The following is a 14978-nucleotide window of genomic DNA, read 5'->3' as shown; positions in this document are numbered from 1 at the left end:
CCGCTCTTCTACGAATGCTGAGAGCAGATACTGTTCTTTGTATATACCCACAGAATGGAAATCTCCTTGAAGAGGTACAGAATGGCTATAGCTGTGGTTCATGGCCCTCCCTTTCTGCAGTGAAAAAAGTTTTGCATTTTGTGGAGTTGTCAGGAGAGGATTTTGATTTGTCCATGTGGGCATCCTTTTTCCTGTGGGCCGGGAACTTTGAGATTACAGCTCTTGCTAGACATCGCAGTCTGTCCCAGTACATTTCCTTAATGAGTTTTTCAGGGCAAAAAATATATAATAGGCAACTGGAAAGCACAAAGCCACTTAGCGCTCCTCGGCTGATGTAAAACAAGATGTCCCATTTGCTACATATTGTGATGCTCAGTATATTTTAATTGCATGGCAACTTGTACCTAATTGAAATGGTGTTTCACAGTCCTATAAGTAGTCCCAACTATCCTGCAGTCTCAGAACAATTTACAAATATTAATGAGTTGAGATATGGAAGAAGATCTTAGCCTCCTTTTCTGAACAAGGAAACAAAGGTAATTAAACAGGCAGATTTTCAATGCCTTACAGAGTTGCAATCTCAACTTCAGAAGCTGTGACAACCTGGCTAAGCCAGACATCAGTTTATAATTTGAGTAATTGGCTTGAGAGACTCTCCAGAAGTTGCACAGAAATGTAGATCAGATCTCTGAATAGGAAATGGGTGTTCTACCCCAGCTTCCACTTGCACTGTAGGACAAAATGTTCTTACTGGTTCACGGGATATGCAGAAAGGGCAGGTATTGTAAAAATGAAAAGACTAAAGAAAAAGTTCTATTTACAAGGACATGACCAGATAAAAGGAATGCCTTTTGTCTTACAGATTTTTTTTTTAAATACCCACACCTAGAGGGTCTCAGGGTCCAAATGTGAGAACTTGGATGGGATCTCTGCCACCACCACTGATGTGAGTGTCCTGGAGCCCAGTAGATTGGCATTTATATGACAGGACACCAATGATGGAAAGGAAAACAAAAATAATATTTTCTGAAGCTCTGATGCTGGAACACAGAGCAGTAACAAGAATTAGCAAATCAGGCAAAACTGCCTGAACTGCAGTTCCTAGAGTTACTGCCTCTCCTAAAGCTGTGAAATAGGAGGGGAAGAACAGTTAATAAATTGCATTTTGGTCAATCACCACTGCACTGAAGCCCTGGGGAAAGACTTCCAAAGGCATAAATGAGGATTTGGTACCCAGCCTCCTGGTGGCTGCCAGTAGGACTGAGCACTTTCATTTCCTTTCATGCCTTTAAATGTTTTTATCAGCTGCTTTGCTCAGAATTGATTTGAGAGTGGAGGAATGAAGTATTTCCATGCAGCTGAGGCAAAGCTACAAGAACAGGCAGATGGCTTTGTCCCCTCTGCTGTCCTGCAGTGGGGACAAATCCCTGCCAAACCAAAGACCAGGCAAGGTGCTCCAGGGGAGGCAGTGGTGGTGGAAGGGACGTGGAGAGCCTTGTTTAGGGCACTTCCCTAAGAGAAGGCAAAATTCAGATTTAAAACTTTGAGTGAAGCTGTGCTATTCACTAAGGGGATTTGGGCCACTGGATGAGGAGGAAAGGCTTTCTCATTTTGGGACTGACTGCTCTCTGAGGGAGATGAGCTCATGGACAGTCTGCTTAAATTAGTTTGGACAGGGCTGCATGTGACAAAAGCTGGAGAGACTTTTCTGGGAGCAAGTAGCCCTGAGCTAAACTTGGGCTGCTGTACAGGGCAGGATTGAGTCCCTCAAAGCTAAGATGACATTGGAGATCTTGTGAAAGAAGAAAACAAGAAGGTGCAACTGAATTGCTGCCTGTCAGCATCTGTATCACATTCTTCATGGCCTGAGGAATCCCTCCAGACTTCTTACTGGGCCTTCTTGTTTGCCTATAGCCAAGGCTGATGTTTTCATTGCCTGAGCTTGTCTCTGAGCTGAATTGACATCCTGTCCCATGTCATAGGCCCCACATCTGCTTGACTAGTGTAATTGTGGGCTGGTGGCAGCACTGAGTTTGGGCCCCTCAAATGAGAATTTAAGAAGAGTCTGGTGGAGGAAGCACTCAGATTTATGGACTTGTAGTGCTTGAGGTGGGGCTGGCAGGTCAGCCACAGGCAGGCACAGTGATCTCAGGCCTTACCCTCAGGCACAGAGTAGCCTAACTGCATGTGATAACAGCTAATAGCCATTCTCCTATGACGGTGGGCAGCAACCAAAGGGAAGAAAACCTGCGGCTGTCCAGAGCACGTACACATGCATACAGAATCATTGAATGAGGTTGGAAAAGACTTCTCAGATCATCTAGTCTAACCATCAGCATTTGGAAGAGGTTGGTTTTAGATTTCCACTCTTGAGGCTCAGTGTGAGCTTGCATCGTAATTAAATCAGCCAGCTCCATCCATGCAGATGAGCCAGCTCCGTCACCAGCAGTACTGGGTGGTGGCCAGTTTTGTCCACTGCTTTTTCTGTATGCAGCAATTTAGATCAGATTGTCTCTGGCCTAGTTTTTGGAGAAAGAAAATAATCTTTTAATTTCAAGTAATCTCTTGCATAGCTTTCTCCCTCCCACCCATGTTACGGGCATGGAGCTGCTATTTGCCATTTCTTTGAATACTTTGGGGGAACTCATTGGCAGAGTTTCTTAACTGCACATTAAAAGTGCACATGCTGAAATTTTGTATGAAGCCCCGTCTGGCTCTGGAAGTGCTTTACACCAGGAAACCTTGGCTTAGGACTACGAGTATTGCTGCTAGTGTATTGCCCAGGGCAAAAACAACTTGAAAAATCGTGGTAGGTCCTTCACTGCCCTTTCTCTGTAGCGTTCATCCTTCCCATCGGGTTCTGTTAGTAGTTTATTTTGAAAAACAGCCCATTAGTGAGGTGTTGATTACACTGTGCATTAAGACTTGATGAAAGATGCAGGAAACTGTTTGCAAAGGTGTTTCCTCAGAATTTAAAATTCCTGCTGAGCTTCACACACACTCCATATGCATCTGTAGGCAGCTGAAGAAACCCGCAGGAATGCACAGAGTTATTTGGAAAGTTGAGCTGTTTGAAAAACAGCCATCAATACCATGTTGACAGTTATTTAGAATAAATAACAATTTAAAACAATAGCCAGTTTTTTAAAATTCCATAAGGATTCAGGCATATAGGTATCTTGAGAAACTTTGGCCTATTTAATTTAAAAGCCAAAGCAATCTCTAACCAGTGACTTTGTCGCATGTAATCCAAAATCTCCTAGAAAGTTAAGTATTTAATATATCCTTTCAGAAATAGCAATGTGTAGACTCTGTCATAAGTGCATTAACTGTTGGAAAAAAATGTTGATGACTCCAGCAAACAAAAAGCAGTAGGAAAGCCTACAACACCTGCCTGCTCTGTTATAGCAGAATGTTTAGAAGCTGAAGCTTCAGGTGTGTGTCCTGATTATTGCTGTGGTCTTTCTAGTTTTGGTTCCTCTAAAACAAATACCAGGAAAGGTTTCTCAGAGTAATGTCAACAAACTCAGTTTGTGCTTTTGTGTTCTACAAAGTCCAGACACAGTGGCCAGCAAACGACATCTTTCCCTATAGGTCTGTACATGACCTGTAACATGGCATTGGAAAATGAAGGAGCTAGAAAATTCTCCTTCATGTTCCTTGCATGACAGTGGGTTGAAATGTCTATTAATTAAGGTGGGCTTAATGAAATTGGTTTTGCTATATGAAGCCAGACTGTCCTATTCTGCAGGAAAGGCCTAGGTTATAGGGGAGAGTTACACTTTAGTATATTTGTTCTTCAGGCCATATTTCACTTTTCTTGAAAAAATAAAACCTGGAAATCGAATATTTTGGCCAACAGTTGGAATATTTTAAGTGAAGAAAAATGTAAACTTTACACGTAGGAGACAGACACACCAAAACCAGTAGTAGAAATAGCCCTGAAGACCTGCAGGATCCTAAAATGCCTGCTTACAGGTTTCACGGAGTGGCTGATACCCTGCCGTGTGTTAGCTAATGCTCAGCCTGAGCTCAGTGATTGATCTTCTGGCTGAGACTTTGATTTCTTGAAGCAAGTTTCACTGAAAAATCACAGTGGTCTGTAATGTTGCCGATTGTCATTTGTAGTACTTCTGTGTCTAAACAGTTCAGAATAACCAGGACGCAAGTTATCCACACCTGTACATCATGCATTCTCCGTGTGAGATGTGAACGCCAGGTACCAAGTGGCATTTTAATAACCAACTATTAACCCTGTATTGTGTTTTCATAACACAAATTAGTTTCATACTAACACAGGTTTGATTTATTTTTTTTTCTACTCTCCGTCTGCCTCCTAAAATGTTTTCCTGCCAGAGGCAGGAGCCGTTTCTTCATTGACAATAAATAACTGCCATGGATGTGACACCTGCCCTGTTATGGGCTCTCACCCAGGGATTAGACCGTGCCCGGGGATCTCAGCTTTTTACATACAATGCACAGCTGTGATATAAAGAGTCTTTTGAAAGGAAGACTTGGCAGCTTTCCCAGAGCTAGCTGAAGGGTCCATTTGTGCCTTACCTGTGATTAATTCCTTTCCGTTTGTATTTGCAGTGGAATGACTTGAGCCCGGCACTAACAAAACCCATTTTGTTATGCAGTTCACTGCCTCTAACTGTGACTTCAACCTCTGGGGCTTCCCTACCTTTGCAACTGTTGACTAATATAAATTATGTGTGTGCTGTTTAATCATCTAGGAGTGACCGTCTAAAGCGGCATTTAATCAGTTTGGATGCAGCTGGTAAAAAATGAATTATGCTTGAAGACTGTAGCGGAAACACCCAGGGAAGGATGACAAAGATTCAGAGGGATGGCAAAGAAAGACTCATAACAGAGTTTGAGTGCTTGAGCTTGGGAGGTCTATGAAAAGTCCTCTCTATTGCCTTACCACTTACTGACTGACTCTTTATGGGAAGAGGGGAGGGTAAGTAGAGGAATAATTAAAAGGCATCCCAGCTTGTTATGGAGGGAAGTTCATGCATGACTCCTAAGTGGATCTGAGGCATCTTGAGACTTCACTGCTGGAACAGTATCTGGGGACCACATGCAGAACAGGTGACTGGAAGCAGCACTTCTGCTTCTCTGTGTTTAGCAGAGAGCTGGGTCCTCCCAGCATCCTCAGGACCAGCAAGAGAAAAGTTACCTTTGCCAGCACCCCTGTGCCCTGAGCAGCATGGTTTCTCTGTTTACAGGGCAGATATGTATTAAATGACAAACACTGAGCCCAGAATGAGAGTGTTGTTTTTCAGCTTAACACTGTGTTTGTTTTTGTGGCTTTGTGGTAGAGGAATTCAAGGGCCTGGCACTCTTGGGCTAGGTTGGCAAAGAAAAGCAGCCTAAATTGTTATTGCTGTAGAAGGCAATGAGGTGGAGGTGGCAGGGTGTCTTAGACCAGTCAGGATTCCTAGCCACTGGGGTTTGAGTGATCCAGGGAGAATCAGTGGGGAAACCCATGAAGAGGAGGCAACTAAAGGAAAGTGTGATCTTGCTGGAAAAGCCTGACTTCTGAATCCAGCATAGGTTTTGCTTCTTGAGATTTTGGAGCATGAGCCACCAAGATGACACTTACTTTCCACAGGTACTGGAGAAAACTGCTTGGTACGTCCCAGCTGTGTCCAGTACCTTGTAGGACATTCCAGAATGGCTAGGCCAGGTTGAACCCAGTCAGAAGAAATGAAGCAGACCAGACCTTCATCATCAGAAAGGCGTTCAGGAAAAGATACCCCACCCAGTTCTTCACCTCCTCTCAGATCATTCAGTCATCTCTGCTCTGGCAACTTGAAAACCTTCAGCTTTGCTTCAAAAGAATTTATGAATTCCTCTCACAGTTCAAGTGTGGGGAATTCTGTTAGATCTCCTCTGAAGAATGCTTTTAAATCAGGAGGCCGCATGTATCTACAAAGCAAAGTTGCTTGCTCACTGACCAACTCTCAGCTGGAAGCATTGTCTCCTTAAGAAGATTGACTGTTGTTCCCTGTTCCCTTTAGCCTATTTATAAACTACCCTGTGGCTAGGTAAATATTTTCATTATATCCTATGCCAAGCTTTCTTCCCCCTCCCATAAAAGCAGATGTACGCGGAGCTCCCTTTGACTGCAAATGCATGCTCATATCTGAGAGGAAACTGGCCTTGATCTGGATCTCAGCATCAAGCATCAAGGCAAAATATTTTCTAACTTCAAACCGTGGCAAGAAAACAAACAGGTTTGCTTCTCTGGTGTTGATATCACCACCCACAACTGCTGCAGAGAGCTCCTTCATCTGTTCTTACAGTCAGCTGGTAGGGTGATGGATAAGCAGGAAAGAATAATGCTCAGAGCTTAAGTGGGTTGGATATGGTAACCAAGGCAGCTTTGGAGCTTCTTGACATTGGTGCACATACGGTGGAATGTCATCTTCTTCGTTGGAGCAATTCTGATGTACCAGGTCGCCTGTAGTTGTTTCCAGTTGCTTCACAGGCAGCCGAGCACAACTTGCTCCAAGAAAAAAACATTGGGCTTCTGGAAAAGCAAGAATTTTTTTTCTCCAGCAATGCTGTTGCAGACTGTACCCTTTTATCTCTCCTCCTTGCTGTTTCTTTCTGCTGCTTTATTGGAGATGCCAGTAGGCTGCAGGGAGCAGGGCCAGGGCCCTGGGAGGCTTGGCTGTGTGCAGATTTGCGTGGGGAGCAGTTGTTCTTCTTTTGTTTCCATGTCTTTTTGCTATATTTTGTTAGTGATGACTTTAAATGTTTTGTCTTTCTATCTGAGAGTGTTTCTTAAAGCTATCAACAGAAGCCAAAGGTCTCCAGCCTCCTGTCTGCCAAATGAAAGCAGTGTCCTATGTGAGAGCTCCGAAGGTCCATGATGCGTAGTGTCTCTGTCTGCTTGATAGCCCTGCTTCCTTTGACTCATTGATCCTAGTCTCCATTTCCTTTGACATTTTTCCCCATCTTTGTTCTGCACTGTAGTGTTCTAAAGCTTCTTTTATGTGAGCGTATCCCATTTTGAGTTAATTAGAGCTTAATCTAGACCAGTTTTCAACGGGGTTGAAAAGAGTGGGCAGTCAGTGGCAAGGTGGATGTATGGTGGCTGGGGTCCGCATGCTGTGGCAGGGCTCATCACCCTTTTTGTGCTGAGGAAACTGACAGGTTCCCCAGGCTTGTTTGCATGTGACTCGTCCATCATGCCAATTCAAGTTACAAGTGTGGATCCTCTTCCCAGCCCTGCATGGCTGTGGTTGGCTCGTTCCTTCCCAGTCTCAATGCACCTGGACTTCCTAGTCTGCAGTGGGTGAGACCTCTGGCTCCTAATGAGGCACTGGGAGGTTGATATCTGTTTTATTATCAATGCATTCCCATAGGCATCTGAGGGAAGAGGAGATGCTTTGTCTTTTCTGACGTATATGTATGTGTAGGTAGGCACTGCTCTTACTCCTCTCCTCTCCAGAAGCTTCCCTTCACTCTGAAATATGGTATTAGCCTCATCCTGTGTTGTATTTATTGACATCTTAGTGCCTGCTGCCTCCAGCTCAGGCACTGGAAATCGGCATCCCCCCCGGACATGCTCCTCCCTGGCTGACTCAGCCAGCACGGCTTCGGCACAGCCCTTCTGAGCAGAGAAGCAATTGCTCTTTCTGCCCTGTCTGTCTAGAGCTTTCCCCCCATCCCTCCCAATGGCTGAGTCACTTCCTTCTGTAAATCTGGCTTTAAATCTTCCTTTTCTTTCTGCCCTGTGATTCACTCCCTTTGTGAAGCGATTTGCAGAGCTCCAGCTTTGCCGACGCTGAACAGAGATGCTCCTGGGGCACTGCATCCAAGTTGTCCTGGAGCCACAACAGTGAGCCCTCACTGGTGGCTGCTCCCATGCCGTGCTGAATGGTCTCTCTTGGTATCAGTATTTCTTAGTATCTCTCTCTTATCCCAATATTTCTTTCAATATTATGTCTGATGTAGTAATAGGAGCCAACTTCTGCCTGCAGGCGAGTGCATGTAATTTCCTTTGACATCAGCGTGTGCCTATGAAGGCACAGCTCGTTTCCTTTTCCCACCCTGTTTAATTAGATACGGTGCAAGAGTTATTACAGTATTTCTGCCACTCCTCCTCATCCCTTGTGGGATTTAAGGAATTTCTACTTTTAGAACTGAATTGAAATGTGCTCAGAGAAGGAAGACTTCAATTTCTGCTTAATAAGCCTGAAGATATTTTTAGTATGACATCTAAACTCCTCCATTGTTTATATTGTTATTATTTTACCTCCTTACCTGCTTACTTCCTTGGTCTTGGACTGTCTAAGCATCACATTTTTTCATGGTTTCCCAGTATGGAAGGGAATTACCAACCAACATGCTAGCTGAAAGTCAAGATACTTCATTTTCAGGAATTGTCTGTGTGGCTCCATTGAATTTGATAAGTTCCAGTTACCAGCAGAGACTGGGATACAATCTGCCAAAACTTTTAAATCCTGCTATCAGATGTGACTCAGGTGGTTAAGCACTAAATTCATTTCACTATCATTGAAGCTTAGTCTGAGTAGAGCCAGGGAGCTGTGAGGTTCTGGTGGTCTCCTCAGAGTAGTGTTACCAAAACCAATGCCAGGGGTATAAGATCATATTAACAACATGTTTGGGGTTAAATGAGGAGCTTCGGTGGCATTCTGTGATGCTTCTGTCATTCTGTAAAGGTGGGGCTGTATGTGAGGATGTCATGCTTAGAAATGTATGCTGGCTGTGCAGCTCTATCTGTTTGGTAACCCTGGTTTTCTAAAACAGGAGCAATGACCATTTTCCAAAGAGCAAAAAAAGGTATTTTACATTGAAGTAAGTTTGAAAATAAAATGAAATGGCTATTGTAAAGGAACACGGCTTATTTGGAAGGTTTGAGTTTGTTGGGAAAATAAGGTCCAAGGAGAGGACGTTCCATTTTACCTGCTTCCTACAGGGGATGCAACAAACAAGTGGTTTATAACAAATACTGAAGTTCTGGTTTTTCATAAAGTTTCAGCAATCACATTTTTCAGCTTCAAAACAAACAACTCTTGAGAATAATGTAATGTCTCCCTTTGAATACTAAGTTTATGTTGCTTGTGTTTGTTTCCTTTTGCTTAGAACGAAGTGATAAGTCAGCAGTTATCTGTCATTTTCACTCATTGCTACGGACCCTACCCTATTCCAAAGCTTGTGGAAATTAAGCGCAAGCAGACCTCTCGCTTAGGTAAGCATGACTTGAAGATGGTTCTTTGGTTCTTTAAGGAGAGCAAAGGGAAATTCTCATTGCTGAGTGTACAAGTCAGAGAAAATGTGAACTTGGAAGGCAGGACAAGAAAAATGAGAGGCCCTGAACTTAGCCTGTCCTAAACTCCCACTGAAATCAGTAGGACCATCAGATACTGGAGTGGGACTGTAAATCTGCAAAGATCTGAGTTGTTAATGAGGTTGAAATTACAGCCTAGGGCCCGAAGCCAAATGTCTGTCCATATCTCAAATCACTGTGGTGGCTGCGGGTGACATTGTGGTGGCATGGCACTCCCAGTCCTGCTGGCAGAGCCCAAGTTGGTTTAATGTGACCTAGAGAAGAAGTGAGCCAATTTCCAGGATACTTGTCCCATTGGCACAAAGTCTTACCTGCCCAGGGAGAGGGTGAGGGTATAGCCTGAGGGTATTTCTCTGCAGTTTGCTTTGGGGAACCAAGCTGGGAAGCTGTGCTGGCTCCCTGTGGCAGGCCTGGCTGGCCATCATCTCAGCAAAGGTTGACATGGATTTCAAAGCTTTGAATTTCCTCAGTCTGAACTCCATGTAGACTGTAGGTCTCCTGTCTCAGATTGTCCAAAATAGCTTGATAGACTTTACTCATTATAAACAATATCCTTTTACACCATTGTCTTCTTTTGTCAAAACAGGAAAATATTATGTACATTCATGAACTCTTCCGAACCAAATTTATTGGTGGTTTGTTTCTTTTTTTTTTCCTTTCTGTAATTCTAGATCCCCATTTTCTTAACAACAAAGAGATGTCAGATGTTACATTTCTGGTGGAAGGAAGACCATTTTATGCACACAGAGTGCTGCTATTTACTGCATCACCACGGTAAGATGTAGAGACATTTCCGTTTCTTAGCAAAAATAGAAATTGATTTTATGTTTTTGTATTTTTGTTAGTGTTGTTAAGATTCTTTGAGGGTTAATGGCTCAATCTGCAAGTTTTTCCTAAGCAGCAAATCTCAGCAGCCTATTCCTGATTGATCTGCAGGGTATTAACAAGTGCTCCCATCACTAGATTCCCATCCTGTAAATGCTCCACGCTTCTTGCCATGCAGCTGACTTCATTCCACCAAGGCACATTTGCATGGAGCTCATCACTTTATCCAGCCCTTAAACATAGGGCATAATAGTTTGCTTCTTAATAGTCATTTATTCCATGAGCAGCTAAATCTTGTCTTGCATCCATGTACACAGTCTCTAAGAGTTACTATCACTTGATTCACTGGGGATTTTACATTTTTTTAAAATAAAATTAGATGCATACAAAACATGTCATGCTGTATCAAAAGGCAGTACTTATGGTTTGTTCCCCAAGCTCAGAAGGCTGGATGTGGGTCACTCAGCTCAGCCTTCAAGAGTATTCTTTTTTTACATTGATCACAAACGGTATTTGTACACAACTTCATAATTAAAGATGTGCAAGCACAATCCAAACTTTAGCTCTAAGCTTATTAAATTGCCTTTAAAATAGAGTTTGTCACTAATAAGATCAAATCAATTGTTAGCCATATTTTAATTAAAATGCAGTCATAGTATGGAAGAGGTTACCATCCAGCAAATGCTGGTCTTGATAGATAAACTAAAGTTTGCACTGCCTCTAGAAGGTCAGATGAATTATTGACAAGAGAGGGTAAAAGAGCAGATGTTTCTGATGGTGCACTCGCCTTCTAATCAAATGAGAATATCTAGCAATAATTAACTTTAGAAGTGTTTTTATCTTGAAACCTATGTCTGAATTTCAAGTTTTGATCATCAGAAAAAGTAGCATACCCGGTTTTCTCTCTTACTTCTTACACAATTGTATCAAGCCCGTGTAGAAGCAGTAACCTTAATGTAATTGTTTTAATGTTTTGTTCAAAACATTTTTGCAGCAGCATAATAGAAATAGGCTAAAAATGATCTTCAAATAAAGTAAGTGCACAGTTTTAAATATTGCAACTTCCTAAACAACCATGTTTCCTTCAAGCAAAAAAGAAAAAAAGAAAAGAAAACAAGAAGTTTGATTTTGTGATATGCATCTTTCTGGTATCTGAATCTCCTGTATGCATTTTTTCTATTGTGGTATCAGAAGTATTTTTCCAAAATTTCAAATTGAAATATCCTAAAAGAGAGGCTTCTTCCTTTCAATCTGAACTTTATTTTGTGTAACTGTCTGAATCCTGATGCATTTCAGTGACAAATCCATTCATTTCAGTGTACTGTTTTTGCAAGAGCTGATGCTGTCCTTCCACTCTGCCATAGTTTTCCACGTAGATAATTGGGCTGGTATTTCAATCTTGCTCCTTTCTATTTAGGTTTAAAGCATTGCTGTCTAGCAAGCCCTCAACTGATAGTACTTGTATTGAGATCAACTATGTGAAGTACCCCATCTTTCAGGTAAAGTCAGTTCTCACATTGAATTTGAATGGAACATAGAAACATTGTACATGCCCTGTCCGAACTAATACATGTATATTTGATAAGCATATAGCTCAGAGTAGTGGTTTCATGAGCACAGAATCCATCTCCTTGCATACACTAAGCTGCATAGTGCTATTGATTGCAAATGTCATGCCCAACCAGATTCAATAGCATACATTTCACTTATACAGGGTATGCAGATAAAGCAGAGCATGTCATTGGGAAGTACTTGGTTCCTTTTTCTCTTGCTGACTTTTTCTGTATTTAATGGACAGGCTTCCAGGCACAGTTCATTTGCTTCTTTAGCAATGTTGTTCAATCAGTTTTTTTGCCATGAAAATACAGAGTATTTTCTATAGCATATACTTGTATATGCTTCACTTCTCTTGAGTCAGAGCCCAGGCAGTTCCATGTATCGACTGTTATAGATGAAGATATTTCCCAGCTCACTACAGTGACTTTAAACTTGCTGGAAGCTCACTGCAGAGTGATCTTAGTTGTCTCGTATTACAGTGCAAAGCCTCCACAATTATTTATTGTCATCCATGCATGCCCTCACACAGCTGAGTGGAGGTGTTGGTCCCATTGCCAAGGGGGAAATAAAGGAATAATCGTTATATATGCTTTATTATCCTGAATAAATGATGCACTGTACATATTGGAAAAGACATTGAAAACTCAGAATGAATTAATCAGCTTTCTGCACAATGTTTAGGCATCAAGAAAAAGCATGGACAACATGACTGGCGAGGGTTAAGAATACCCAAGAGAAGGAACAATTGAACTGTGCAGGGAGAGAGAGAGAATAACCAAATATATCTTGAAATTAGGAGGATTTGGCCAGTTTTATCTATGTATCCTTAGTGATGCTGGAGAGCCTCTGGTGTTACATGCAATCTCTACATCATTCCTTTCTTCCTTTGTCACTGACTGTTTTTATAAACACTCCTTTTGTTTTGTTACAGCTGGTTATGCAGTATCTTTACTATGGAGGTGCAGAGTCACTCTTGATTAAAAATAATGAAATTATGGAGGTAAGATACATTTAGGTAAATTTCAGGGAGAACAATGCTAAATGATTTGTTTACTCTTTACCCAAGGGTATATGACAACTGGGCAAGACATGAGCACTCCTGTAAGAGACATCACTGCCTCCTGCTGAGTGCCCAGAGTGCCCATGTAGAAAAATAATGATCACCAAACAAAATAGTTTGTCTGAAATAAAAATATCTACTGAGATACTTGTGAGGCTCTTCCAAAGAAATGCAAAACAGGTGTTACCAATATCTGGAAACAGCTCCCAGCAGCATAATATGTTGTCTTTTCTGTCTCTCAGCCCATAGGTGAGGTGCTCTGTTGAGTTGGGCCAGTGAGCTTCTCTACAACACTCTTACTTTTGGCTTATTAGCCAAAAGTGTTCGTATCTTTCTTCCTGAGATAATTATTTGCCACTTTCTTACTGGGTGTTAAAGTCCATTGCCATTGTGCCCATTTGCAATACCCACCAACGAGCCAAGCCCTCTGGAACTGGTTGAACCTCCAGCACAGTCACACGTCCATAACCTGTGTGGATGTTAGATCCTTCTCTTCCAGATGTTGTGTGCTGTCATTACCATCTCTGATCAACCTAACAATTCCAATTCAACAGAACTAAGACACATTAGATCAAACTTGTGGTAGTCACTCAGGAGCTTTCCTGTTAACAGTTAACTAATGGTACCAAAATGAAGCAGTTATGATAGATACAGGGACATCTTTGTGAATCCTGCTGGCAACCAAAGGATGGAACTAGTCAGGACTGAGATCATCCCTGTCCTTTGCAGATGGTGGACCCACCCTGGCTTTCTGAGTTTTACAGGGAAAGGTCACTGGTTCTCTCATTCACAGATTTGAAAAAAGCTCCTTAAATTCCTACCCTTTCTGAAATAAGGAGAGTTTCAGACTAAAAAGCGCAACAGCTTCGTAGTGATGCATATGTAATCACCGAGGTTGTTAAAAAGTTGGTGCTGCAGTTCAGCTGGCTGCTTGCTCTACTTTTGTGGCATCTCAAAACTTCTGTGACTCCAGAATGTATGGCTGATTGATTGATCTGTTGATAACAGATCTGGCTACGGTTCCTCACAGTTTAAAGTAATTACAAACCAGCACGTGACTGCTTTAGCCACAGAGGCAGCTGGAATAGGATTTAGCTTTATCTTTCAAAACTGCATTTAGCAACTTGCCTTATTACAAATATGATAACAAGAAGCACCAGAAATACTCCAAAGAAATCTTTGCTGCAATTCATAATTGAGGCCAGCTGGCTGCTATCACATCAGCACTGCAGATTTCCAGCACTTGGATTTATTTATGGGACTAAAGCAGAACTTGAGCAGACTGCATAGGAGAAGTAAGAATAATGTTATGGCAGTTTGAGGGTTTTATTCCCCAGCGCTCCTACCTAGAAGCATAATGGCCATTCTGGGAATCATGAGAAGTCTGTGCCCTAAGGTCTGTGTTGGTAAGGCCCTTATAAACACCAGAACTTGTGACCAGCTCAGCCTGAAGGGACCTTCCTGGGTTATAAAGCAGTGAGGAACCTCAGTCTGCTTTCTAAAGCAGAGCAAAGAGCCAGAAGTGATAATGGACTTCAGAAAAGCAGAAAATGAAGCTCACTCCCCCAACTGTGAGAGGACAGAAAAGGAGCAGTAGGGGCAATCCAATGGAAATCAGCTGGAGAAGGCACAATTTAAGCCAGTTTTTCATGCTGCAGGCTTCAGGTTATGTTCACTGTGCCATGCAGAGATCTCCAGAGCAGTGCCAGTCCAGGCTGCCTATCCTGGGTGGGCACAGGACCAAAGAGAGAGGTCAGTGTGAGTCCTGATGGCACAAGTGTGTAGTGTTACGGATGCACAGCCCTCATGTTAGTGGTGCTAGGTGCTGCCTCGCATCAAGCTGGTTCCCAGTCATTTGGAGCCAGGTGACATTTCAGCACCCATGGTCTAGACATAACCTTACTGCTGCTGATGAGATAGAGCAAGGAGCATGTGGAGACCTGACTCCATTTACTTGAGCCTTCTGAGGTGAGAAGTTTGAAGTGTATTGCTTCTCTAGGTTTTTAAGACTACCTAGGGTGGTTATCCTCATCTGGTTTGAATTCTTCTATACTCGTGGTCCTGACCCTTCTGCTGACATCCCCACATCAAACCCAGGTGTTCTGTTTCAGCCAGATCTTGAGGAACACTTGAATCCAAACCTTCTTTTCCTGGAATGTAGCCTCAGATCCCTACTTGCATGTTTGCAGAGTGACCAAGGACTCTCCA

The 14978-nt window shown here is 42.5% G+C and overlaps 1 protein-coding gene across 3 annotated transcripts in view; it reads left to right on the top strand.

Moving 5' to 3' along the window:
- The window catches only part of ABTB3 (ankyrin repeat and BTB domain containing 3), a 179575-nt gene that overhangs the window by 147258 nt on the left and 17339 nt on the right, over window positions 1-14978 (top strand). For 2 of the 3 annotated variants that reach the window (XM_090143264.1, XM_031600060.2), the window contains 4 exons: window positions 9124-9229; window positions 10000-10102; window positions 11571-11652; window positions 12642-12710. In XM_090143264.1, the coding sequence (XP_089999390.1) occupies window positions 9124-9229; window positions 10000-10102; window positions 11571-11652; window positions 12642-12710 (360 nt within the window). Of the gene's footprint in view, window positions 1-4147; window positions 4220-9123; window positions 9230-9999; window positions 10103-11570; window positions 11653-12641; window positions 12711-14978 lie in introns of all 3 variants that reach the window. The other variant, XM_090143270.1, reaches the window with a different exon arrangement.

The sequence above is a fragment of the Phasianus colchicus genome, chromosome 1 (genome assembly GCF_987193195.1).
Source record: "Phasianus colchicus chromosome 1, bPhaCol1.hap1.1, whole genome shotgun sequence".
Classification (NCBI taxonomy): Eukaryota; Metazoa; Chordata; class Aves; order Galliformes; family Phasianidae; genus Phasianus; species Phasianus colchicus.
This window is presented reverse-complemented; position numbering and strand designations above follow the sequence as displayed.